Genomic DNA, 27,548 nt, shown 5'->3' on the forward strand with positions numbered 1-27,548 from the left:
ATAGACAACAGGGACAGGGAGGGCGCTATAAGAAACTAGCCATGGGGAAAGTTGTGTTTTCTTGGGATTATTCTATGCTGGCCCGCCAGCATCTATTTCCTCTTTCCCTGGTCATTTAGAGGAGCTCCTTATAGAGTCTTTTGATCTTCCCTCATATTGTTACTAGGCTCCTATATTAAGCACTGGCAATCTTAACATTGCTGCTGCATAAAAGGGCACCAAATATCTCTCTGGACAGGACAGATTTGCTGCTGGAGGCTCTGGGATCACACATATATGATTTCCAGGACTTTGGAGGAAACAGTTTATGACACTTTAAATGGATGCTTTTATATCTATGTCCCACCTCGCATCTCCCTATCCGTCTTCTTTGGCTGAGCAGGGGCAACACGTTCAGCTGTAGCGTATTTAATCACTGGCCTGGGAATGGCATATGTGACAAGGAACTGCATGGCAGTGAGTTGGTGGGGGTGAGACAGAGGCCCCTCACTTCCAATCCTCTGCACTAAGCACAGAAATGCAGCAGGTTACTGCAGAAGGGACTAAACTTACAAAGCTGGTCTACAGGATAGCATCGATGCCTTATGAGGAACGGCTAAGGGAGCTGGGCATGTTTAGCCTGGAGAAGAGGAGGTTAAGGGGTGATATGATAGCCATGTTCAAATATATAAAAGGATGTCACATAGAGGAGGGAGAAAGGTTGTTTTCTGCTGCTCCAGAGAAGCGGACACGGAGCAATGGATCCAAACTACAAGAAAGAAGATTCCACCTAAACATTAGGAAGAACTTCCTGACAGTAAGAGCTGTTCGACAGTGGAATTTGCTGCCAAGGAGTGTGGTGGAGTCTCCTACTTTGGAGGTCTTTAAGCAGAGGCTTGACAACCATATGTCAGGAGTGCTCTGATGGTGTTTCCTGCTTGGCAGGGGGTTGGACTCGATGGCCCTTGTGGTCTCTTCCAACTCTATGATTCTATTCTATGATTCTATGATCCACACTGCCTTGTCCTGCACAAACCTTGCAGTTTGTTGCAGTCATCAGCACTCCTTCGAGTATCCCTGCTCTTGAAGGTTAGGCAGGTGACTACTGGAAATGAGGTGCCACAACTGAAAAGGTCCTGTGAAAAACCCTCCCCAAAGAGGCACACCTAAGGCCCAAGTAAACACCTTTTTGTTTTCCTGTGCCTTCCCCAATAGAGTTCTATTGCCAGTTTTAACTCTCCTAGTGTTTTGGTGTTACTGTTGGTTTTTGTTACTGTTTTGGGGGATTACATTGTTTAAAATCCAATAAAACACAATTTGATGTAAGTTCATGCGTCTTCTCCATTCCAAAGGTGGCTTAAATAAATTAAAAATGTTTGCCTAGTGCCTCCTCTCCAAGTCAAATGGTTTTAGACTTCATTAATCATCATTTAATTGGACAGGAGGTACTGGATAAGGTTATGTCATCTTACTGCAAACCATCACAGTTCATTTTGATCCAAAAATACACTTTTTATTTTAATCTCACCACAAAAATACACAATGAAACCATGGAAACAAGGCACTGTTTATGCTTTAGGCACATCCCTACACACCAGTGCCTGGTCATTTTGCACTCCCAGTTGACTTTGATGAACACACCAGCTTGTTGGGTACAGGCAGCCAAAACCAGAAGGGTGCTAGCATAAATAAGAACCTCTCCCAAAGCCGAAGTCATCCAGAGGTGTCTGAGGAAGGAGCACAGGACCCAGTCCACTGCCGTAATCCCAAATTATGAATTGGAGAGCCTTCAACCACACTCAAGGTGCAGAGAAGATCGTGCAGGAATCTGTCATCGACGGGATAAGTCTTGATCAGAATGGTAGCCTTCAAGCTGAGCTACCCGGACATCCACAGCTCTGCAAGGGAACAGAGTAGAAATGCATACCACCTTTAAGGGCTGGAGGAGACCAAAGCAACACAGCCATACTGTCACAGAATAAATTGCCCATCAGACCAGGCAGCTGCAATTTGTTTGAAGCAGTGGGGCAGCACTCAGCAACCGCTCATAGCTGAAAGCAAAATGCCCTTTGCACTAAAAAGTGCCAACTTATCATAAATTCTAAGATGTGCATAAATTAAGCAAATTCTATTTCCTGCATACTTTATTCTGCTTCTCTCACATATGAAAAGTGTCAAAATGGCATGTGCGATGCCTAAATCCACTAAATAAATAAATAAACATAAGCCACACTTCTGACTTTTGAGATTACTAGATATTTCCTACATGCTTTCAGTTGTCACAGCTGTAAAGACTAGAAACATTGCAAAAATGAATACAGGCCATCAAAAAAAGCTGAATTCTGTGCTCTCTATTATTATTATTATTTAAGTGATTGCTTAGAATCACTGAATATCCACTATCCTGTCCATACAAAGAATTGTACTTTAGGGAAGGATTAAATCTGGATGAAATAAGAACTATAAACCCTTGAGTTCTTGCCTGATGCTAAAACATAAGCAACCTCTTACAGATCCTTATGGAGAGACAGTGTGGTGTGATGGTTGCAACACTGCCCTAAGACCAGAGAGACTCCAGCTCAAATTCCTACCCAGCCACAAAACTCACCAAATGACTTTAGGCCAGCCATCATTTCTCAGCCTAACTCACAGGATTGTGAATCAAGTACTTAACCCGAGGGTGGGTGGAAAGAAGACACATACGGAGAATGTGTTGACACTGCAAAGGCACCAGGGATGATGACAAAGGGGACAACACTTCTAACAATCTGCTCTCAGGTACCCATTATGCTTCAAAGCCAAAGGGAGAGGGGCACAGAAAGCCTGGCAGGACATCAGGCAACGTAAGGCAACCATTCTCAGCAGCTAGCAAAGACTTTGAAACAGCAGCAATCCCAAGAGAGAATGCCTCTAGACAGTTTGCAATGAGCAGCGACCCACCTCAGCTGGCTGCGCAGCAACTCCCTCTGGCCCCTTAGCACCTGTAACAGGGGGTCGTCCTCAAACTCTGTGCCATCCGAGTCTGCAAAACAGAAAAATTAACTCCACTTTAAGTGCTCTCTCCTTTTCCTACCAGTCAAGGCTATGGAGCTCTCCAATAAATATCTGCAGGGATGTTCCAAGCTGTCTGTTGTTTATTTGCTTAGAACCAAACAATCAGTGCAAACCTGTAAAATACAGTGGTACTTCGGGTTAAGAATTTAATTTGTTCTGGAGGTCTGTTCTTAACCTGAAACTGTTCTTAACCTGAAGCACCACTTTAGCTAATGGGGCCTCCCGCTGCCGCTGAGCCACCGCTGCATGATTTCTGTTCTCATCCTGAAGCAAAGTTCTTAACCCGAGGTAATTTTTCTGGGTTAGTGGATTCTGTAACCTGAAGCGTATATAACCCAAGGTACCACTGTAACCCACTACCCAGGCGCTTACCAATTCCTCCTGCTCAATTCCCGCTTCCACATATTCCCCTGCTCTTGCTCCAGCCTTCTTCATCTTCTACCCCCTCCCACAGAGCCCACACACTTTTCTCTCCTTCTGGGCTGTGCCTGTATTGTGCCTCTGGCTATGCTTGTACTTTGACTAGAGGCATGCTGCAAATAGCTCCTGTTACAGCACCAACACTATGACACACAACATCTGTAGTTCTAGGTCTGTGCAAAAAAAACCCTTGCTGGTGTAGATACCTTTAGACACCCTGTCTCTTGCTTACTCTGTTCCTTCTCTAGCCACATCTCCATTTCCATTCTACCCATTACTGATTTGGTCAGTGTGTTTAGAATAGTTGCAAAATTGGAATTAAGCTCATGCTTGCCCAGTGGAAACTGAACAGAGCATCATCATTGCCCATTGCCAGTGACAGCCACCCAGTGGTCCAGAGCCCAGGTCTAGGTTTCCTGTCCAGAGTTCATGAAATGTGAAGCCAGGCAGGAACTAAATGAACAAGCTTGCATGGGTGGGACGAAATGGACCACACCATGAATGTTTAAAGCCCTCCATGAAATCCACATATCTGCCATTCCCACAACTATCCCACCTTCAGCCTGCTCCAGCAGCTGAGCGGCCATGTTCAGGAGCTGGGGATGTGAGGGAACAGAAACAGCTCTTGGCCGAGCTTCGTCCAGGCTTCGACTCTTTGAATTCCTCTTTGGTTTGTCCCTATGAGGACCTGGAGAATCAGGTGGGGAGAAAAGTCTTTCGGCAATCACCTGGATGAGAGAGAATGCTAGTTAAATCTCCTCCTGGGAAGGAAAGCAGAAGTGGAAGAGCCCATTTCAGATACCCCCAAGCAGCTAAATGGAGCTGCTGGATGATGGTTCATCTTCCATTTCTATAGTAAAGTCATCCCCACAACCCACTGGGAAATCTGCAAGTGTGCTACTTGATTACATTTTGTTTATCTACATAAACTTTCTGAAAGTGCTTTTTTTTCTGGCACAGTGGTCTTTAAGGGGTCAACATCACATTACCTACTGAGAAACTCCTTAACATCTGCCAAGATGTCCATGCAGAGAAGGCCTGATGCTTGCCTGCTGTCTGAACCAACCTGGCTGCAGCCTCCAGTGCTTTGAGATAATGTCACAGCAGGCCACAAGTCAGTCTGGTTAGCCTGAAGGGAAGCAGTTGGGGAGCAGGCTACTAAACCAAGTTTGATAACTGGAGGCATTAAAGTTTCCCATTCACTCCTGTCTGAATTCACAGCGCAGCCTGTGAATTTGTTTTCTCTCCAGCGGCTTTGCAGAAGGTCAATAATGATGAATAAGCCGTCTTTCAAATGAATTTTCTGTCTGCCAGAACTGATCGTCACTGCCTCCCACATGAAGGGCCTCACATAAACCTCCCTGGAACACAGTTTGAAAACCACTGTTCCTGTGAAATATAATGTGGGGATACTTCACAATTTAGCATTAAATTTTTGTTAGCCATAAAGGAAGTGGGGGCAATTGGAACACATGGGGGGGGTGGAATCAGAGGGCAAGAAAAGTGTTAAGGATAGACAGTGTCTAGGTAGAACTGGGGAGGGGCCTGCACTGAGTCAAGGAGTCCTGTCTGAGATTAATGGAAACCTCAGCCTAGTCCTTATTCCTAAATCTTTAGCAGTAGCTGCCAATAAAAGCATTCCCATTTGTCTCTGCAACCATGAGGACTAGAAAAATCATCCGGACTGAAGTGCTCACTATTCTGCACGATAGGCCTCTACATCACACTGTGATGACAGCCACAAGGATTGCCAGATCATATGCTTATACCTCTCCCAAGACGTGTTGAATAGAATCTTTTGTGCGACTGACTGGTGGCCCCCGGAAGTCTCTGACTGGTTTGGCTTGGCCCTGCTCAGTTCTGAATGCCTTCTGGTTCCCTCTGGGCTCAGTGTGCACTCTCTCTACAGGGCGGGCTGCCTGTTGATCCTGATGCAAAGTGCTCTGGCCCAAAAGCTTGCTGGTTCCTGCAGGCCTTGGTAGGGGAGGAGAGTCTTGGTATGCAGGGATAGGATCCTCTTGCAGAGTTACTTCCTTCACTCCTTGCTCTCCCTTTGGTTCTGAACTTCCAACCAGTACAATCCCACTGCTGAAGGGAGAGGCTTCTATGAGGTGTGTGGAGCATGGTCCATTTTTCACAGAGTCTGTGGGGCAGCAGGGATGATAATCATGGAGGGTGGATTTCACATGCAGCTGGGTTTCTGATGTTGGCTGCACTCTTCCACCTTCACTCTTCCAACTTGCAGGTTCTGATGGCTTCTGGGCCGTTCTTTCTACCTGCAGGGAACAACGATTGAAAAATATACATGACTCAGACTGCATCTACACCCTGCCTATTGCTTGTGCTTCTCCATCCTGTTGTGCACTGAAAGCATGGCCCCATCCCCTGCTTCCAAGGCTTTTGCCTTGCAGCTACACAACACGGAACAATGGCAAACTTATTCACCTCAAACTCTTACCAGGCTAGAAGCACGGGTTGGCTCGATATGTGGACTCCTCCAAGCTAGAGGGGACATCACAGCAACAGCCTGGCTCGCTTCCTCCATCTTTCGCCGCAGGCGCCACTGGAAAAGGATATCATCCTCTGGTTTTGAAGAAGAACATGGCTGAGATCTTTGAGTGATATAGTAAGGGAAAGCATTCAGACTACCTAGGGAGGCAGAGAGAGAGAGAGAGAGAGAGAGAGAGAGAGAGAGAGAGAGAGAGATGCACATGAATGGAGTGTCTGTAGTGAACTTCTGAAAAAGATCTGCAAGATACAGGCATTGTCCATCACTGTTTTCATTTTGGGATCATCATCTTTGAAAAAGTGTATATTGATTTGTCTCCTTTGGTGATAGCTTGTATCAGTCACTGGATCTTTTACAGCAGGGTGGAGGAACCAATGGCTCCACAGATGTTGTTAGACTACAGTTCCCATCATACCTCACCACTGGCTATGCTAGCTAGGGATGTCGGAACCTGGAGTCCAAAAGAGCCCATTCAACTCAACCAGCATATGATAAAGCATGTGTGCTTTTGAACAAGAATAAATTTAGTGTCAAGACAACATGAATTCTATACCAGTAATTCTGTGACCTCTAGAAATTTAGCAATACAAATTTGCAGTTGCTGTTTTGCCCAGTTTATTCAGCTGCTGTTACCCTGTCCATGCAAGATCCTGCTCAGCAACCCCTCTGGCCTTTTGAAAATTACCAAGGATTGCCTGAAGGGCTAGCAATTTGTTTGTTTGTAAATGAAAGGGGAGATTACTGGGATGCCCCTTACCAAATTCTGCCTTTGAGTGATGCACTGAAAGATAGGGCAGTCTAAAGATTTGTACTAAAGCAGTCATCATTCTTCATAAATCGCCAAATAAGAACATCCACACTGTTTAGGAGGCAGAGAGACTTGCACTCAGCCAGCTACTAGTCCAGCCAACTTGCTTTTCCGCACTCCCCCTGCCCCCAACAACACTCACTTTCTGTCATTGTCCTGGGACCACAACACTGGCATTCCTTCAAGACAGAGTTCTTCAACCTTGGGCATCAGATGCTGGGACTACAACTCCAATCACCCCTTACCAGTGGCTAAGCTGGCTGGGGATGTTGAGATTGGAGTCCAGCAACATGTGGAGACCCCAGGTTGAAAAACACTGCCTTAAGAGGCAAGGTCCTGGATCTCATGTCCTACCTTGCAGCTCGCCAGGGCCAAGGTGATGTGGAGCACGACCAGTCATGTCTGTGTCAGCATTTGTGATGGTGGACGTGGGGGTAGAGTTTGCATGCCTGGAGCTGCTCAACGGGGATGTGCTGCATGGAGAGAAACATATGAGGACAGGCAGGTTATTAGGAATGAGGGGGAGCTGGGGAGAGAACAGGAAGAGAAGCTGGAAGGCCCATTAGACATTGAGGAAGGGCAGCCTAGATGATGAGTGAAATACAAGGGAGGTTAGTACCTTCTATGTAGCAGCCTGGCTGCTCTCTCCTGCAATTTAACAGTCTCGGGGTCCAGCGTGGAAGAATCCTGTGAGTCCCCCTACAAAAGAACATACAAAGGAATGGGTCAGATAGGAGACTCTATAGCTGGGGTGGGGGACTTGTGGCCCACCAGATGTTGTTCAACTACAACTCCCATCAGCTCCAGCTCATGGGGCAAATGGTCAGGGATAATGGGAGTTGTAGTCCAACAAAATCCAGGGGGGTCACACATTCCCCACCCCTGCTCTATAAGGAAAAGAATGTCAGGATTCTGGCAGCAGGGCAAGGGGAGAAGCTGCAGCACTTATGGATTGCCTAGTGTTAACAAGCTCATGACCAAAAAATAGAAGATGGTCAATCCAATGGGACAAAGGTATTTTGATCCTCTGGTGCAGGCAAAATAGGGACAGAAAGCAGAAGAACACCAGTTAAGGTGAAACAGTCACCAGCAATAATAAGCAGGGAGTTACTGAGACAGAGGAAATTGAAAATGGTCTTCTGATCTGTCAAAGTAATCAGCCAAACCAGGACCAAGCAAGACTCCTGCCTGCCTGCCTGCAAATTCTGAAAATTTAAGGTCGCTTGGTTCTTAATAAAAGATCCAAATGGGAAACCAAAAACTAATCATCCTGCTGAGAAGTGCTATAGTGAACATCACAATTTTCTCCCCCCAGAGCACAGTCCTCAAAGCAGGATCAACTTTACACATATGATTTCCCCATTTATCATGTTTATATTCTTCAAGGAGACCAGGGCAGCATGTGTGGTTATTCCATATTATCCTCACAACAATCCTGCGTAAAAGGCTAGGCTCTAAGATATGACTGGCTGAAGGTCATTCAATGAGCTTTATCGCTGAGCAAGGATTAGAACCCATGCGTCCAGATTCTGTACAATATTACTCAACCCTGAGGGTTGAGATTAACAGTGATCCACAAAGATAACATAACTATATTATGTCCTTTTTTGGTGGACAGAGTAGATACCTCCCCATTCCTAGAGAGAACCTCCTTACTCACCGAGGGAGACTGGTCCAGAGCAGGACTGAAAAGCGACTGCCTCACTTCACTCTGGCTACTGTCTGCAAGGAGACACCTTCATTACAGATTTCTGACTCACACAGTTCAGACATCTTTGCAAAGAGCCTAATCTTTAAATCTTGGGTGGCTCTAGGCTCCCTCCCTCCTTCCCTTCCCCTTTCATCCATAGGCCTGAAAAACTATATGCTTGACTTTAAGTTATCTTCTAAATTATAGGTGAAGAACCCTGAAAAAGGCCAACACGAATCCACCCTTTGGATGGGTTGCTTGGTTGTGAGAAATGGGTACTAAAATTACACAGAACTCCCAAGTAATAATGGGGGACGTCAGAGGCCCCCCCCATCTCACTTTGGATTGCTTTGATACCTTAAAGAAAATACCTTAGAGCATATGCAGAGTTATCTGATAACTACAGAGGAGGGGACAGATTTAAATATTGTGATTTTTAAAATCCTAGCACACTCCTATTATTTATTTTAGGCCCTCTTCCCAGTTGATGCCAGATGGGCACCTGCAGACTATGGCACAATGAGGAGGGCCACTGAGATTATCTTACTGACCAGGTGAGTCTGTGTAGAAGGCATTCTCTCAGATAACCTGGTCCCAAGTTGGTCTAATATGTCTCTCTTATGGGAAAAGCTAGGACAGGAGCGACCTGTGAGTGCTACCCGCCACTGCTAAAAAGTTATACTTCATAGGAATTAACAGGTAAGTCCTGGACAAAGACACAGCTCCAATGTGTGTGTCCATATCTAAATCTGCAAGTCTTCAAATCTGAAGTTTTTCCTACCAATAGCAACCACTCTTTTGGCTAGGGCAGGTACTGCTCCAACACAAATCCAATTTTTCCGAGGGCTCACTCATCCTGGTCTGCCTTGATAAAAGTGTTCCCCATATCGGCACCCTTCTTGTTGGACTCAAGTACCTGAAGTTGGCGATGTCTCCTTCTTGGAGATGTTGCATTCAGGGGGAAACGAGTGGCCAAGCCACCAGAACTGTGCAGAGTGACCATTTGGTGCCCAGCGCTCCCTGCGGCTTGTGGGCTGCCCGTAACGAAATCGCTCCATATACCTGCCAAAGGATCAAAGGTGCCGCATCACAGACATGGACAAAGAACTTTACTTCAATGTAGTGATCACTCCCAAGCTAGACTAGAGACTCAGTACAGTGGTACCTTGGTTCTCAAACGCCTTGGTACGTAAGTGTTCCGGTTTTCGAATGTTTTTCGGAAGCCAAACATCCGATGCTGCTGTTGGCTATTGTTTCTGGGGTGCTTGCACCAATCAGAAGCTGCACCCTGGTTTTCAAACATTTCAGAAGTCAAACTGACTTCCGGAACAAATTAAGTTTGGCACTTTTGTTTTTGCTATTTATTTTGCATTTTTGTTTCGGAGGCTTTTCGGTTAATTTGTTTTCGTGACTGTGTGGAACCCAGTTCAGCTACTGATTGATTGATTGATTGACTGATTGATTGTGTGACTGTGGAAATGGATAAAAGCCCCCCATCCAAACAATGACTATCATCAGTGCAGGTTAAGATTTTTTAAAAAAAATTATCATCTACAGTACTGTCTTATTTGTTTTAAATAGAACAGTACATTGATTATTGCTTTCATTTTATGGACCAATGGTCTCGTTAGATAGTAAAATTCATATTAAATTGCTGTTTTAGGGGTTGTTTTTATAAGTCTGGAATCGATTAATCCGTTTTGCAATACTTTCTATGGGAAAGTGCCCTTGGTTTTGGAACGCTTTGGTTTTAGAATGGACTTCCGGAACAAATTAAGTTTGAGAAACAGACTTGACTGAGGGTATCAGATGTGTTCTTCTTCCAGGTAGTATTTGAACCCAGGACACGCATCCCCACACAAGTCCAGTAAACTCTTGCTACTCTGCCCACCCACCTGAGAAGAAACCTTAGCTAGCAGGCTTACCTGGCAATAACTGAATCGCTGTCTGAAACAGATTCTGGGGGCTTTGGCGAAGCCAGTGTTTTGATCCCCGTTATCTGCTCTGAGGGAAGGCCCTTTGCTCCCTCGGGAGTCAGAGAGGAAGAACTGCGCTCAGTCGAGGGCCATGATTCATTGAAGGGGCTTGTGGAGTCTGACTCTGGGGGTTTCACCTCCTGGTAACTGGACCCAGGAAGCAAACCTGGGGTTGGAGGACTTTGTGTTTCTGCCTTCTTGGGAGAGGTGGGGCAATTCTTGTGTCGTAAACGAGACGGGCTCAGAGCCTAGGGAAAGCGGGAAAGTGAGTTTTCAGAGTCGGTGGGCCCAAAGGGCTGGCATAAACCTTCCAGAAAAGTTCAAGCCAAGATGTAAAATAACTCCCTCTTCCTGTAGCTCCACTTGACAACTGTTTAATTGTTACATTTTTATCCTACCCTTCCTCCAAAAAACTGAGGGCATCAAACGTGGTTTCCTACCCCCACATCCTTTTCCATCACAACAATCCTGCGAGGGAGGCTAAGCTAAGAAAGCATGGGCCGTGTTCAGAAAGTGGTGGGGGGGGATGAGTGTTCAGACCCCTGGGCTCTCACTTGTGGGGTGCCTCAGGGTTCTGTCCTCTCCCCCATGCTTTTCAACATCTACATGCAGCCGCTGGGAGAGATCATCAGGGGGTTTGGGCTGGGTGTTCATCAGTATGTGGATGATACCCAGCTCTACCTCTCTTTCAAATCAGAACCAGTGAAGGCGGTGACGGTCCTGTGTGAGTGTCTGGAGGCGGTTGGAGGATGGATGGCGGCAAACAAGACAGAAGTACTGTTTCTGGGGGACAGGAGGCGGGCAGGTGTGGAGGATTCCCTGGTCCTGAATGGGGTAACTGTGCCCCTGAAGGACCAGGTGCGCAGCCTGGGAGTCATTTTGGACTCACAGCTGTCCATGGAGGCACAGGTTAAATCCGTGTCCAGGGCAGCTGTGTACCAGCTCCATCTGGTACGTAGGCTGAGACCCTATCTGCCCGCGGACTGCCTCGCCAGAGTGGTGCATGCTCTGGTTATCTCCCGCTTGGACTACTGCAATGCGCTCTACGTGGGGCTACCTTTGAAGGTGACCCAGAAACTACAACTAATCCAGAATGCAGCAGCCAGACTGGTGACTGCGAACGGCCGCCGAGACCATATAACACCGGTCTTGAAAGACCTACATTGGCTCCCAGTACGTTTCCGAGCACAATTCAAAGTGTTGGTGCTGACCTTTAAAGCCCTAAACGGCCTCGGTCCAGTATACCTGAAGGAGCGTCTCCACCTCCATCGTTCTACCCGGACACTGAGGTCCAGCACCGAGGGCCTTCTGGCGGTTCCCTCACTGCGAGAAGCCAAGTTACAGGGAACCAGGCAGACGGCCTTCTCGGTAGTGGCGCCCTCGCTGTGGAACACCCTCCCACCAGATGTCAAAGAGAACAACAACTACCAGACTTTTAGAAGACATCTGAAGGCAGCCCTGTTTAGGGAAGCTTTTAATGTTTGATGTATCACAGTATTTTAATATTCTTTTGGAAGCTGCCCAGAGTGGCTGGGGAAACCCAGCCAAATGGGCGGGGTATAAATACCGTATTTTTCGTCCCATAGGACGCTCCGTCCCATAGGACGCACCTAGTTTTGGGGGGGGGGGGAATAAAGAAAAAAAAATTTCCTTTATTTCCCCCCAAAAAAGCAGGTCGGGGAAACCGAACCAGGTCGAGGAACAGCGGGATGGCGGCGCTGCGCCTCCCTGCTGTCCCCCGAGCTTGTGGGGCTGGCCCATGTCTGCCCGGCGCGAGGGGCACTCTGCATCAGGGCGCCCCGCCTGCCGGGCAGCAGGCTGCTATCTGCAGCGTGGGGAGCTTTGCGGGGAACTCCTGCAAGGGTCCCCACGCTGCGGATGTCTGCCCGGCGCGAGGGGCGCTCTGTTTCAGGGCGCCCTGCCCGCCGGGCGGCAGGCTGCTATGTGCAGCGTGGGGAGCTTTGCGGGGAACTCCTGCAAGGCTCCCCACGCTGCAGATGTCTGCCGGGCGCGGGGGGTGCTCTGCTTCAGGGCGCCCCTCGCGCTGGGCAGCAGGCTGCTATCCACAGCGTGGGGAGCCTTGCGGGGAACTCCTCCAAGGCTCCCCACGCTGCAGATGTCTGCCGGGCGCGGGGGACGCTCTGCTTCAGGGCGCCCCTCGCGCTGGACAGCAGGCTGCTATCCGCAGCGTGGGGAGCCTTGCGGGGAACTCCTGCAAGGTTCCCCACGCTGCGGATGTCTGCCCGGCGCGAGGGGCGCTCTGTTTCAGGGCGCCCTGCCCGCCGGGCGGCAGGCTGCTATCCGCAGCGTGGGGAGCTTTGCGGGGAACTCCTGCAAGGGTCCCCATGCTGCGGATGTCTGCCGGGCGCGGGGGGCGCTCTGCTTCAGGGCGCCCCTCGCACTGAGCAGCAGGCTGCTATCCGCAGCGTGGGGAGCCTTGCGGGGAACTCCTGCAAGGCTCCCCACGCTGCGGATGTCTGCCGGGCGTGGGGGGCGCTCTGCTTCAGGGCGCCCCTCGCGCTGGGCGGCAGGCTGCTATCTGCAGCCTAGAGAGCCCTGCGGGACCTCCCACAGGGCTGCCTAGGCTGCGGATGTCTTCCTGAAGCCAACCCCTCTCGCTCTCCAAGCTTCAGCAAAACCCTGCATTCGCCCCATAGGACGCACCCAGATTTCCCCTTCATTTTTGGAGGGGAAAAAGTGCGTCCTATAGGGCAAAAAATACGGTAATAAATTATTATTATTATTATGAATGGCCTACGTCATGGCTGAGAAGGGATTTGAACTCCCAGCATCTAATCAATATACTTTATTGGCTCTTTCCAGGCCTAGCTCAACCCCCAAGAATACAGAAATACTCAAAGTGGAGCATTCATGTTCCACTGGATAGCCAACACCATGGAATTTTTATCCAGCTCCTGAAAGGGACTGGTTCAATAGAGATCCAAAAGACCTGTTTGACTCTTCCTGCTAGCAGCTCTGCTCCATTTGATTTCCCCGCTAGTGACTCTGCAGCATTATTTGCCCACCTTGTCTCCCCCCACCCCATCTCACCGTATATCGCTGCTCCTGCCTCAGTGGGTGTGCCTGGGAAGGGTGGTAATGGCTCCGCGAACAAGATTGCTCCAAAAAGGGGCTTCCCAGGGTGGAGAAAACAGCCATACTGCGGGCAAGCAAGGAATCCCAGTTAGTGAGGCCCTGCCCTGCCTAGACTGGGCACTTCTTAGCAGAAGGAAACCCATCAGGTCAAACCCTTTTCTTCCGCTAGCTCTCATACCTGGAATCCATTATTCTACACCCAGGTGTTCAGCTTTGATGGCTACGGATGTGGTCTCTACACGCTTTCCTCATGGGATGATCAAAGGCTTCCCAAAGTTTGTGCTGTAAACAGAAGAAACAATAAATACATACATTTTGGGATAGGCTTTACTTCTTTTACGTAATTTATTTTGTTTCCAAATGTCCATAGGCTTTTCCTCCATCCTTCCCTTTTGTTTTTTATTGGGATATTTCTGGCAATCATGATTTAGCTGAAGGAGGGGAAAGAGGCAAAAAGGCATGAAGAATGGGGGCAAAAATATTAAGATGCAGTTTTGCCAACATAAGGAGGGGCACTCAGAGAACTCAGGTCACTGCTTTTTCTAAGTGCTCAAAAGCCCTTCATATACACTGGCTCAGTACAGTGGACACTCGGGTTGCGAACGTGATCCATGCGGGAAGCATGTTCGCAACGCGCAGCATTCGCAACCCGCATTGCCGCTTCTGCGCACACGTGGGTCGCGATTCGGCACTTCTGCGCATGTGCAAAGTGTGATTTAGCGCTTCTGCGCATACGCAACTGCCGAAACCCTAAAGTAACCCGTTCCGGTACTTCCAGGTTTGGCGCGGTGCAAACCCGAAATCACACAACCCGAAGCGTCTGTAACCCGAGGTATGACTGTAATCTTTATAAACAATCATTTAAAGGTCAGCACTATTATTCCCACATTGCAGGTAAACTAGGGGACAAGAGGCTCATGGATTGTGGTTCATAAATGGCTCCCGACAAACACACGGCTGAACTGAGAAGCTCTAGCTCATACTCATCATCACTATTACAATGGCTCTCAAATACAAAGTTGGCATGTCGACCTGGAAACTATTTCTCACCCCCTGTACCTTGCCTCTGTCAACATGTAACTCGGGAAGATAAAGTCAAGGAGTCATATTCAAAGTCTCACCCTCTTCTAATTCATGCCACTCTCTGCTTCCATCTGCCCATCTATGCCATCTCAAGTACCATCATGGAGCAAAGGCAGAATATAAATACAATAAATTAACAGAAAATTATGTCCTGCTACTTTAACACCTGAAATTGCCTCATTGCACATCATCAGTCTGCTCCTTGGGCTATGCAGGCTCCAACCACCTTAACATTTCTCCACAGCCAGGAATTTGGCCACCGTTTGCCTGGCAAAGAAACCAACCACAACGTTCTCAACTGTGGGAACGTTAAAAAAAGAAAGGAGAGCCCTGCACTGCAGAGGTGGGATAAAATCATCCTTCATACAAACTTAAGGCCTCACTCTATGGTATGTGTAGTCTATCTGTTAATCCAGCCCAGGGAACTTTATATAAATCCATTGACACAGAAGCATAACAATTCCAAATTGTGACAAGATCCAGACCTGGGAAATGTTCTAGAGCAGCTAATCTGCTGCACGATATTATGAATTTCCAACTTAGCTGTGGTTCAGAGCAATGAATTATTTGCATAAATGAATTCTTTCCTTCCTGCCGCTAGGAAGGAAATTTCCATGGCACTTGTTTGCGCAGTGTGCAGTTGCCAAGGCAACAGTTTTTGTTCTCCCCCCCCCCCCGGGTGAAAGTACCCCATTCACTGACCCTCCCATACTATGAAACAATGAACAGCATGAATTCCATTGCTCTGGAATAAAATGTTATGACTCCAACTAACATCTGATCAAAAGGTGGAGTAATTCCTATTATAGCAAAACAGAGCAAGCAACTGGATTGGTTGGTATGGGATAGTATAGCCTTTAGGACTATCACTGGAAGATCAGAGCTATGAAAATTGGACAGAATAATGAGGAAAGAAAATCAACTCTTTAAGTGCACCCATCAATTGACAAATCTGTGAGAGCATCTCTGTACTTTTAGAGCATCTTCCTGTGCATCTCCCAGCAAAGCAGGTCTCAGTTGTCCACCTGTAAAATGGAGTTACACTGTAAGAAGCGCTGTAGCCAAAGCGAGTTCTTACTTATTTAGGCCCACACATCAGGCACAGCTGCAGTAAATGCTGGGAGGATAGTTCAGAGACAATCATTCAAACACAGAACAGTGAAAATCCCTTCATAGCAGAACCGCCAGCCAAACTGAAATGGTTACCAAGACAGCCTGTTTTGCTAACTATTGTGACAACTTAACAGGCGGCTACTTGCAGCCAACACGTCAGATCTCACCAATGGCAATCTGTGGCCCTAGGGGCAGGTGGGGAAAGTCCATTCCCCTGAGCCCTTCTGCCTGGAGGATAGAACTGTGCTGACTGTGCCAATCCTGATCCTCATTTTTTGCACTGGCCTGTACCTTTAAAGCCACACCTTGCCCCAACACTGTACTGACAAGGAGGACAATGGGGCTTCCCAGCAGACACATGAAAACAAATTTCACTATGGCCAAACAAAGACAACCAACCATACCCTAGGCCAGGCACGTCCAACAGGTAGATTGTGATCTACCGGTAGATCACTGGTAGATCAGTGGCTCCCAACAAAGAAGCCAAACAACTCTGGCTCCCCTAAAAAAACCTCAACATTCTTGCCCTGCACCCCTCTAAAAATGGGCCTTCCTCCTCCATTTGACCTGAACCACCCCAAGTGGGGTATATCACTGCCAGTTTTTAACTCTGAGTAGATTGCAGTCTCTAATCTAATGTCTCAACAAATGAAACTGATCTGTAGAAAACGTAACTTGAAAAGAGAGACATAGCACGTACATTTGTAAACCAAGAAATCTTTAATAAAAATTTATTTAAAAACAACAACAAAGGCCTCTGACATGCTAATGTCAGCAGATGAACGGGAAGCTGCTTGTACACCTGTGAGGTACCGTATATGCTGACTGAAAGACCTCTGGACTTTGGTGTGTTGAGAGGGCTCAGCCTCTCTAGGGGGAAATAATCCTGTCTACACATTTGTTCCCAGAAGCAAATGCAGAATTGAAGGCATGGTGAAAATGAAATTCCTTACTTAGGCTGCATTCCTACATAAAGACATCTGAAGGCAGCCCTGTATCGGGAAGCTTTTAATGGCACCATGGTTTGTGTGTGTTTTCATATATTCTGTTGGAAGCAGCACAGGATGACTGGGCAATCCAGTCAGATGGATGGGACACAAGTACGGGTAATAAATTATTATTATTATTATTATTATTATTATTATTATTATTATTATTATTACTACACTTAGGGATCAAGCCTCAAGTCAAAGGGATTTACTTCTGAGTAGACATGTATAGGATTGCACTGTTAGAGAATGCGCACACCACAACTGGGGTTGCCATAAGCAATTCAGCCCCGGGCTTCTATGCCTTATCAAACAGAATACAGTGGAACCTCGGGTTGCGAACATGATCTGTGTGGGAAGCACATTCGCAACCCGCAGCGCCGCGATTCGGTGCTTCTGCACATGCACAAAGCGTGATTTAGTGCTTCTGTGCATGTATGACCTCCGAAACCTGGAAGAAACCCGTTCCAGTACTTCCATGTTCGGCATGGTCCGTAACCCGAAAGTGCGTAACCCGCAGCGTTCGCAACCCAAGGTATGACTGTAGTGATTACAGCTAACAATACTAAATATGGTGTTACCAGAAAAATAGGGGTTCACTTTAGGGCCAGACCCCTTACCTGAGTCACAATGGACATATAACATATAGTGGAAAATTTGAAATATCAGTTTTAGCCCTGCATAGGCACCTAAACACTGGCAAGGAATGGAAAGTATTTTTTCCATGCCAAACAACATTCTAACTGGACATCTCTTCCTGCCAAAGGACAAAAGGATTGTCCTCTTTATTTCTCCCCCACACTGCACTTGTACATGAAATTCAGCTGGCCAGGCCCATTTCTTTATAATGCTTGAGGAAGCATTAATGATTTTTTTTACTGGCTACAATCTAGCCCAAATGCTGCAAATGCAGAACAAAGACCATTAGCAAGCATGAATACTATCTCCTAAAACAACTTCACGTTGCATTAGCAGCAGATGACATACAGAAAGGATGATCCAGTGACCGCTTCCATTACCGCTTTCCAACAGTCTACCATGCACTTTGAGAAAGTACAGAAATGCTAGAATTCATTCTTCAAACTGTACTGGTGCATTATTTAGTTCTCCAATTCTTTAGTTTGGCACTTGTGAAGAGTCAATGAGAGACAGACAGCAGTCTAAACGGAAAGAGGTCAAAATGGATTTAGAATGCATTTGCAGTGTACAAGAACAACACAATTTAGGGAACTCTCATTGCAGAGTTTTCAGTAATAATAATAATTTATTATGTATACCCCACCCATCTGGCTGAGTTTCCCCAGCCACTCTGGGCAGCTACCAATCGAGTGTTAAAAACAATACAGCATTAAATATTAAAAACTTCCCTAAACAGGGCTGCCTTCAGATTTCTTTTAAAAATAAGATAGCTACTTATTTCCTTGACACCTGATGGGAGGGCATTCAACAGGGCGGACACCACTACCGAGAAGGCCCTCTGTCTGGTTCCCTGTAACCTCACTTCTCACAATGAGGAAACCGCCATAAGGCCCTCGGCGCTGGATCTCAGTGTCCGGGCTGAACGATGGGGGTGGAGATGCTCCTTCAGGTATACAGGACCGAGGCCATTTAGGGCTTTAAAAGGTCAGCACCAACACTTTGAATTGTGCTCAGAAACATACTGGGAGCCAATGCAGATCTCTCAGGACCGGTGTTATATGGTCCCGATAGGTGCCAGATATGTTGATTCAACAGGATCAAATGGAAATTCTGCTGTTCTATTTTAAACTGTAGACTAGGGAACAGAAGGAGTGGCACACACGCACACAAAAACCTATAGACTCCTCTGAGATTGCTGTGCAAAAACACCCCCACAATTATTTTTCTGAGAATTTCTGCCACTATTCCAGTTTAGTGCTAAACCATGCTATTGGCAGAGCCTTTATGCAGCATTCGAGGGGTAAATGGGGAACTAGGCAAGTACACAAGGACATAATCAGCTTCACTTCTAGGCAATCACCAGGTCCAGTTTGCAACAATTCCATTCACTTTTTTGTGTGTGGCAAAGAAAATTAAAGAACAGAAGCAGGCCCCTCTTTAAACTGCTAAGCACAGTAAACATGCACTTGAGTGGATTTCCATGGTCTTTCGGTGCCAAAAAGACAGATCAGATGAGTGTTTTGTATGCCTCAAAATAGGCCACTCATCTGCCACAAATCTCAAATAAGGTCTGGAGTGGAAGCAGCAAAGCCTTAAAACAGAAGCAAAGATTTAAATATCTTAATCCATGCTGCTGCTCAAAAAGTCTTCCCTGGCCCCAAAGATAATCCTCCTCTTGCAATACCCCCAGCAAGCACAGAGATTCTTCCTTGAATATTTGACACCACAGCACTTGATGAAACATGGACGTGCATAATTCATAATTTAACCAAGCAGTGATAATTTAAGCAGACAGCTACGAGAGACCTGTCTAGCACTGAGAGTTAGCAAAGAACTTCGCCATCTCTGCAGTGGTATGGAGGTTGCTTCATTAGCTGGAGATGTCAACTTCCCTTCCTTCTCCAGCATACCACCCATCCTGTTTTTCAACCAAGATCCTACTTCACATTACCTACAGATATAGCAGGAGCTATTGATTATTCTCACACAGGTCCTGGTGCTGTGAGCAGTGCATCTCCAAACTGCAAGCTTGTGAGCCTTGTCATGCGCTGGCAAAAAGAGTTAAGGCTGCATCAATGTTCCTTCGCTTGGTTTCAAACTGGCATCCTTAGGTTGGCAGGTTTAAAGAATGCCACTGTGGGTTGGCACGTAAAGCAGGCTGGCTTTGCATTTTAATAGGGTGGCACAAAGGAAGAGAAAATCTTCAACCCAGATGGATTAAATAAATTGCTTGTGGCTTACTTTATGGCACCTGCTCAGGCTTGAATCGGTCTTCACTGAATGTAGATGTTCTTGCCTGTTTTCTGGCTTGTCCTGCTTTTTGGCATCAGAAGTCCCAGTTGTCAGCATTTATGCGGTGAATGAAAAGAATCCCAGCATTTTCTGTTACTGTTTTCTTTTCCCCCTTCCCCTTGTGCAATTACTGTAGCTGCTACATACACCAGGGGCTACTAATGCAAGTCAAGCTCCACTCAAGTTAATAAAAAAGGTCCACGTTTCAGTTGGTCAGGGAGACCATCATAAACACAGTCCTTTCCTCAAAAGGATCAAATTCAGTATCTACGATTTGTGGTTGAAAGTCCTCCACATTAGTATGTGACAGCTCTGCTTTTTTGACAAAAAAAATTCTTCATATTCCTCTTTACCAGATCCCCAAAATTACATGCATTCTTATACCATCCAAAGTTATGTAGTTCGCAACAGTTACACCAAAGATTAGTGATACTTTTTTAAAAACTTAGACACAGTATATTACTATCCCAATCATTTCTATAGTTAGGTCATGTTGGCTATGCAACTTAGCTTCTGAACCACACAATTCTTGGAATATGTGCATTTAAGTATTTTGTTTCTTATGTAAAAAAAAAAAAAAAGTGTTATGGCCTTCTGGCTAAAAATTAAAATGAACCTATTAACCCAATAAGATTAGTGGGGGGGGGGGTAAAAGAAAAGTGTTTCATATATAGGTAAAGGTAAAGGGACCCTTGAACGTTAGGTCCAGTTGCAGACGACTCTGGGGCTGCAGCGCTCATCTCGCTTTACTGGCCAAGGGAGCTGGCATACAGCTTCTGGGTCATGTGGCCAGCATGACTAAGCCGCTTCTGGCGAATCAGAGCAGTGCACGGAAACGCTGTTTACCTTCCCGCCGGAGCGGTACCTAGCTAACTATTTGCACTTTGTTGTGCTTTTGAACTGCTATGTTGGCAGGAGCAGGAACCAAACAACGGGAGCTCACCCCATCGTGGGTATTCAAACCACCGACCTTCTGATTGGCAAGCCCTAGGTTCTGTGGTTTACAGTCCTCTACTAATTAACTTACTAGATTTTAGTACAAATCAGAAACATCATTGGCATTAGAACAAGGAAGCTGAATATTATTTCTTTCCGTTGTTAAGGTTTCTAGAAGCTACAGGTCCTAAGATTATAATTCTGTGAGCACAAACATAAAGGGCCCTTGCCTTGCGTGGAATAAAACAAGTGCCACTTAATTTTCTATGTCTCCTGCAGAAGATCAGGAGAGGACAAACTCAGAGCATAGTGAAGGACTGCTAGGAAAGAGAAAATATATTAACCATTGGAGGGGGGTAGGTAAAAAAAGGGCTAAATTCAGAAATAACTAAGTACACCACCCTGGTCACTGAGACATTAAGGGGCACGAATAGCAGCCTCTCCTAGGGCCTTCCCGAGAGATCAGGACATTCCTCTAAAGAGATGAGAACATACGGATGTGCAATTCATACTCTCACCATAGGGCCCAACCTATCCTATTACACAGGAATGGGCAGGGACACACCCCATCAGTTCTCTCTTGCACTGGCTCCCAGGACACTCCCTGCGTCTGCAGGTGAGGCCACAGCTGGCTCACTCTGCTGACAAGCCAGGTTGCATTGCTTTCACTTTGCCAGAAAGCTTCAGAGAAGGCAGGTAGGATTATGATTTCCAAATAAAACCAGGGACTTCTGCATACTAGTGCAAAGAGGTCATCCCATTCTTAGCAGTCCATTAACAGATACAACAGCCACGCTCTACAGCCTCAGAAACCATAAGCCCTAGGAATAGCTAAACAAGCCGCATATTATTATAGACTTACACTCCACATTTCTAATACAGTGGTACCCCGCAAGACGAATGCCTCGCAAGACGGAAAACCCGCAAGACGAAAGGGTTTTCTGTTTTGGAGGCGCTTCGCAAGACAAATTTCCCTATGGGCTTGCATCGCAAGACGAAAGCCCATAGGGAAATGCTGGCGGTCGGGAGCAAAGACTTTCGCCCACAGCCGGCCTTCAGAAGAGGACCTCTTCTGAAGGCCGGCGGGGGGCAAAAGTCTTTGCTCCCCCCCCCTGCCTTCCCCCCCGCCTGCCCCGGGCGATCTTAAAATGCTGGCGGGCGGGAGCGAAGCGTTCGCTGCCGACCCCCAGCATTTTAAAATCTCCAAGGGACAGCAGAGAAGTCTCTGTCCCGGGGAGATTTTAAAATGCTGGGGGTCGGGAGCGAAGCGCTGCCGACCCCCAGCATTTTAAAATCTCCCCGTGTCCCGAGGAGGTTTTAAAATGCTGGGGGTCGGGAGCGAAGCGCTGCCGACCCCCAGCATTTTAAAATCTCCCCGAGTCCCGGGAAGGTTTTAAAATGCTGGGGGTCGGGAGCGAAGCGCTGCCGACCCCCAGCATTTTAAAATCTCCCCGTGTCCCGGGAAGGTTTCAAAATGCTGGGGGTTGGGAGCGAAGCGCTGCCGACCCCCAGCATTTTAAAACGCTGTTCCTGCCCCAGCCGCCCCACTTCAGAACGTTGTTCCGAAGCGGGGAGGGGGGGCGGGGACACCTGCCCCAGCCGCCCCACTTCGGAACGTTGTTCCGAAGCGGGGAGGGGGGCGGGGACACCCGCCCCAGCCGCCCCACTTCGGAAAGCTGTTCCGAAGCGGGGCGGGGGGCGGGGACACCTGCCCCAGCCGCCCCACTTCGGAAAGCTGTTCCGAAGAGGGGAGGGGGGCCGGGGACACCTGCCCCAGCCGCCCCACTTCGGAAAGCTGTTCCGAAGCGGGGAGGGGGGGCGGGGACACCTGCCCCAGCCGCCCCACTTCGGAAAGCTGTTCCGAAGCGGGGAGGGGGGGAGGGGACACCTGCCCCAGCCGCCCCACTTCGGAAAGCTGTTCCGAAGCGGGGAGGGGGGGCGGGGACACCTGCCCCAGCCGCCCCACTTCGGAAAGCTGTTCCGAAGCGGGGAGGGGGGGCGGGGACACCTGCCCCAGCCGCCCCACTTCGGAAAGCTGTTCCGAAGCGGGGAGGGGGGGCGGGGACACCTGCTCCAGCCGCCCCACTTCGGAACGTTGTTCCGAAGCGGGGAGGGGGGGCGGGGACACCGGCCCCAGCCGCCCCACTTCGGAAAGCTGTTCCGAAGTGGGGAGGGGGGGCGGGGACACCTGCCCCAGCCGCCCCACTTCGGAAAGCTGTTCCGAAGTGGGGAGGGGGGGCGGGGACACCTGCCCCAGCCGCCCCACTTCGGAAAGCTGTTCCGAAGAGGGGAGGGGGGGCGGGGACACCTGCCCCAGCCGCCCCACTTCGGAAAGCTGTTCCGAAGCGGGGAGGGGGGCGGGGACACCTGCCCCAGCCGCCCCACTTCGGAAAGCTGTTCCGAAGCGGGGCGGGGGGCGGGAACACCTTCTGAAGGCGGGCAGGGGGCGAAAGTCTTTGTCCCCCCTGCCTGCCTTCCCAGGGGCTTTTAAATCCCCCCGGACAGCGGAGAAGTCCTCCGCTGTCCGGGGCGATTTTAAAATGCCGCCCGCCAGCATTTTAAGATCGCCCCGGACAGCGGAGAAGTCCTCCGCTGTCCCAGGGTTTTTTAAAATGCTGGGGGTGGGAAGAAAAGCCCTTGTGTCCCCCCCCCCCAGCCTTCAGAAGAGGTCGGGGGACAGACTGTCCCCGGACCTGGTCTGAAGTCGGTTTCCCTAGGAACGCATTAATTGATTTTCAATGCATTCCTATGGGAAACCGTGCATCGCAAGACGAAAAAACCGCAAGACGAAGAGACTTGCGGAACGAATTAATTTCGTCTTGCGAGGCACCACTGTACATATGTATTACTCCCTGCTACTAATGGGAGACTGCTCCACCTGGCAAGTATGTCCTGGCCCAATGTTGCAAATAAGGCCATAAAGGTTGCTAATCCATTGGGCTACACATACAACTGTAATGGTACAAACCCTAACCTTGTCTGCCTAGAAGTAAATTCTGTTGAATTCAATGGGGCTTATTTCCAGGTAAGAAAGCTTGCAGGACTGCAGTCATTTACAGCATGCCAATAAGCTTGAAAAGGAACAATACTTCCCATTTGCCAAAAAGTTACATGGTTATGCGCTATCCCCATAACGTAACCCCAGTGTAAATTGAGTGTCAACTGTATTTCTAAACTAGCCGCAACCAATTAATTGTGGTCGAAAGGACAGAAATGTTTGCTCCAAACCTCAGCACCATCTTCATGAGCTCTAAAAATGCCAGATGCTCAGAACTATGACTGGATTTCCAAGTGGCAACTTATTTGGAAGCAACACCGAATGAGCAACTTCAGTTTAGAACATTTAACAGCTGACTGCAGAAATGAGTACTACTATTATTACATATATACCTCCGTTTTCGAACTTAATCTGTTCCGGAAGACTGTTCGACTTCCGAAAGGTTCGGAAACCGAGAATCAATGCACTGGCTGCAAAGTCAATGGAATAAAATGAAAAATGTGCCTCGGAAGCTGTTTGGCTTCCGAAAATTGTTCAAAAATGGAAGCATTCACTTTCTGGTTGTCTGCGTTCGTCTTCCGAATTGTTCGGCTTCCGTAGCATTTGAAAACCGAGGTTCCACTGTGTGTTTGTGTGTGTGTGTAATATTTGTATACCACCCTTCATCCAAAGATCACAGAGTGATTTACAACATAAAAATACAAAGTGAGAACACAAAGTGCATAATAAAACAAAAACAAACCAATAACCCCTTACCAGAATAGTCTGACAAAATAAAGGCATACACATAAGGTTTATTACTCCTGGGAACACAAAACCATTATGAGTACAAACATACATGTGACCATTATGAAGTCATGAAGTTAACTAACTGGAGGAGAAGAAAGAAAGTAACTTCTGAAAGGGGGGGTGTGGGAATCTACATATCAACCAGTGGTAACTTATGAAGGATTATGAAAGGGAATAATAGGTTTCTTCTCTGTCTATTGCCTGCCCTCCCCAGGTTCAGATTACTGGTTATAAGTAGTGGTGCTTTGCTCCCAACATTAACTATTATTAGAAAAGTTCAATTCTTGAAGACTGCAATCTAACACACACTTACTTGAGGGTAACTCCAATTGAAATCAGTGTGACATGACTTCAGATAAGCATGAATATAGTCAACCTGTAAGATTGTCAAAGAAACAGGCAGAGGTAGTTGAGCTATTAAGGTGCAAGAAAGAAAACACCTTCAATGAGCAGACAACCACCCCTACATCTGTCATAAGAATTTTCACTCCTAGGTAGAATCTACATACATTTAAAAAACATTGTGAAAATACTTTATTTTAAAACGTTTTGAAAAATACATTGAATTTTGCATTGCTCACTGTCACCATCTAGTGTCACATTTGTATACTGCACTTTACAACACATTTAAAGCGTTTTATTTGCAGCTGTGTAGCTGAGTCAGGAGCTGACTAATTGCTCAGCTAACATCACAGAAGAAAGATAGCTTGTGCACTGTGCTCAAACACATTTCATTATTACACATACCACATGCAACTTGGCAACTACCCTCTTTTTCAGTATAGCATTTCATGATTAGCCAAAAGTTCATCACAATTTACAACTCAATGCCATGCAATTACCTAGGATGCAGCAAGTGCTTTGATCTAGGCCACGGAAGGCGACCAACTTGTTTGGGACTTGAAAAACAAAACTCATTTCATTACAGGTTTCACCATCCACAGATTCACACTTCTGCAACCTGGAGAGGCAGAAATCTAGATATTTTTAAAGAGAAAGCAGGGATTTCCCATAATTTTAACTAAGCCTCATAAGTCATTTCAAAGTTTTGGAGATATGTCAGTCGCTCACTTCCAACTCAAAACCTGATCAGAGCCAATTTACAATTCATGTAAATTGCTGGATTATTTTTTTTATGATCCCACAACCCAAGGCAAATCTGAGGTACAGAAAGTTCAGCATCAACAAAAGTCACATAAAGCCAGAAGCTACAGGTGTCTTAAAGCAGAAAGCTTCCAGCTAGTCACAGACCCATAGCTACAAGACTAAAAGCCTCTGATGAGCGAGAGGCTCCAAAGCAAAGTTAACACATTCCAAACACTGGTTTAAAAATAGAGAGGTCCTGCAGATTATAGCCTGGAGCAATATTCAGATAATAACCAAATGTTTTCAATGTGTTTATCACAGCACTGCAAGAAAACACAACCTAGGTGGGACCACTTTACATGTCATATATTTAAGGATATGCTTAAAAAAAACCACCTGAATGCAACAAGCTTGTAAGCTTGTTTGCAAATGCAAATAGGTACACATCAGAACTCCCTCTTGAAAATACATGCACAGGGACAAACCTAGGTCTGTTGCCAGGTAACGTGTGAAATGGCCTAAACGTGTTAAGTTTTGAGAATCATACTAAACAAATCCCAAACAAGCAAGCCTAGAAATGAATAAAGCTCTGGGATGGCGTCTTTCAATGCACAGCACAATCTCTTCTGCTCTGCGGGAGTTAATTCCGGGATAATCTCCAACCTAAACTAGAATTCACACCAACGGGGCCTGCATTTCTGAAAACAATACTGTACTCCCTGCACACAAGAAAATCTAACAGCCACAGCTGAAGGGAATAGAGCTGGCTTCGTTTACTACACAAACACAAACAGATTAGGTTGCCAGTTCCACACACACCCTTTTCCTTCACGCCCCCCTGCAAGGCCCAGCTCATGTGCCCTTAATAGGACCACTAGAAGCCAAAGATTAGCAGAGGAAGCTTCTTCCACCACTGAAATCTCCATGCCTGTTACTTTCTCCAACTAGTGCTCCAGTGCTTTTTTTTCTAAATAAATATTTAGGGTAATTTTGACTCAAGAAAACTACCATTTTATAGTTCAAATCGGGGGAAATAAATACAGTAAATGGACAAAAGTACAAAGAGTCACAAAATGTTTAGGCCGGGTCCCCAGATGTTGTTGGACTACAACTCCCATCATCCCTGAGCTCTGGCCTTGCTAGCTAGGGGTGATGGGAGTTGTAGTTCAACAACATCTGGGGACCCACAGGTTGAGAAAGGCTGGTTTAGGGGTATGCGCCCCCCCGGGGGGGGGGGAAACACTGTATATAGGTGTGTTTTTCTCTGCCTCTAGCTGTTCACAGCTCAGCATTTTAGCAGCCCCTCCTCAGGGTCCCTTCCAGCTCTACGATGCTGCTACCCTAAACACCATTACAGTGGTACCTCAGGTTACATACGCTTCAGGTTACACACACGGCTAACACAGAAATATTACCTCAGGTTAAGACCTTTGCTTCAGGATGAGAACAGAAATCGTCCTTTGGCAGCGCGGCGGCAGCAGGAGGCCCCATTTGCTAAAGAGGTGCTTCAGGTTAAGAACGGACCTCCGGAACAAATTAAGTACTTAACCCGAGGTACCACTGTACCAGGGCGTAAACCTGCGTAGGATTACACCGCTAAAACACACTTACCTGACAGTGAACCCCAAGGAATACTCCTCTGCAGCAGTCCCTCGGGATGTTGCGCCTGGAGATCGGCGCCGAATTCAGTGACCTCTGGCGCCCCTTCCCCGGGGCCTAAAGCCCTTCTTCCCGCTCAACCCGAGATGAGTTTGCCGCCTTGGCCGTCGCCTAGCAACCGAAAGAGGAAGTCGCTACCCGCGGAGGATGTCGGGTGCGCGGCTTTTTCCTCGACCTGTCGGCTTCAGTACTACGATTCCCACAAAGCATTGCGCGCCGAGCCCTCTGGGAGGGGAATATACGCCAGATGGCTTCTCAGTTCCGGTCGGGCGCACAAACTACAAATACCGTCATGCTCTGGTACTACTTGATTGGGTGTGAGTCTCATGGGCGAAGCCAAGTGAGAGGGGGGGGGGCAAATCCTCAAAAAGTATTGAAAAGCATTTCAAATACTCAATAAACTAAGGTTCTGCACCCCCACACAGCAGAAGC

At 47.3% G+C, this 27,548-nt stretch overlaps 1 protein-coding gene across 3 annotated transcripts; it reads right to left on the bottom strand.

Moving 5' to 3' along the window:
* Window positions 1-1,470: 1,470 nt before the first annotated feature.
* PROSER3 (proline and serine rich 3) lies at window positions 1,471-27,311 on the bottom strand. 3 transcript variants are annotated; one of them, XM_081203542.1, is made up of 14 exons: window positions 27,069-27,311; window positions 14,782-14,882; window positions 13,711-13,814; window positions 13,488-13,596; window positions 10,386-10,684; window positions 9,377-9,522; window positions 8,431-8,492; window positions 7,390-7,469; window positions 7,125-7,243; window positions 5,912-6,102; window positions 5,223-5,729; window positions 4,010-4,181; window positions 2,920-3,001; window positions 1,471-1,877 (listed from the first exon to the last, which is right to left on the bottom strand). In XM_081203542.1, exons 3-14 carry the CDS (start codon window positions 13,719-13,721, stop codon window positions 1,811-1,813), a joined length of 1,845 nt encoding a protein of 614 aa, XP_081059668.1. In that variant the 5' UTR covers window positions 13,722-13,814; window positions 14,782-14,882; window positions 27,069-27,311; the 3' UTR covers window positions 1,471-1,810. The 3 variants fall into 3 exon arrangements, with proteins under 3 accessions (XP_081059668.1, XP_081059667.1, XP_081059666.1); XM_081203541.1 differs by lacking the exon at window positions 14,782-14,882 and adding an exon at window positions 17,705-17,877; XM_081203540.1 differs by lacking the exon at window positions 14,782-14,882 and having other exon boundaries at window positions 27,069-27,310.
* Window positions 27,312-27,548: the final 237 nt, after the last annotated feature.

The sequence above is a fragment of the Podarcis bocagei genome (assembly GCF_964188305.1).
Source record: "Podarcis bocagei genome assembly, chromosome: 7".
Lineage (NCBI taxonomy): Eukaryota > Metazoa > Chordata > Lepidosauria > Squamata > Lacertidae > Podarcis > Podarcis bocagei.

Bases quoted from the DNA above. Each gene is read 5' to 3' on its own strand.
- PROSER3 (XM_081203542.1), bottom strand. The intron at 8,493-9,376 runs GTACTTGAGTCC...GTCTCCTTGCAG, and splicing joins GGAGACATCGCCAACTTCAG to ACAGTAGCCAGAGTGAAGTG. The intron at 4,182-5,222 runs GTATAAGCATAT...TCTCTCATCCAG, and splicing joins TTCAACACGTCTTGGGAGAG to GTGATTGCCGAAAGACTTTT.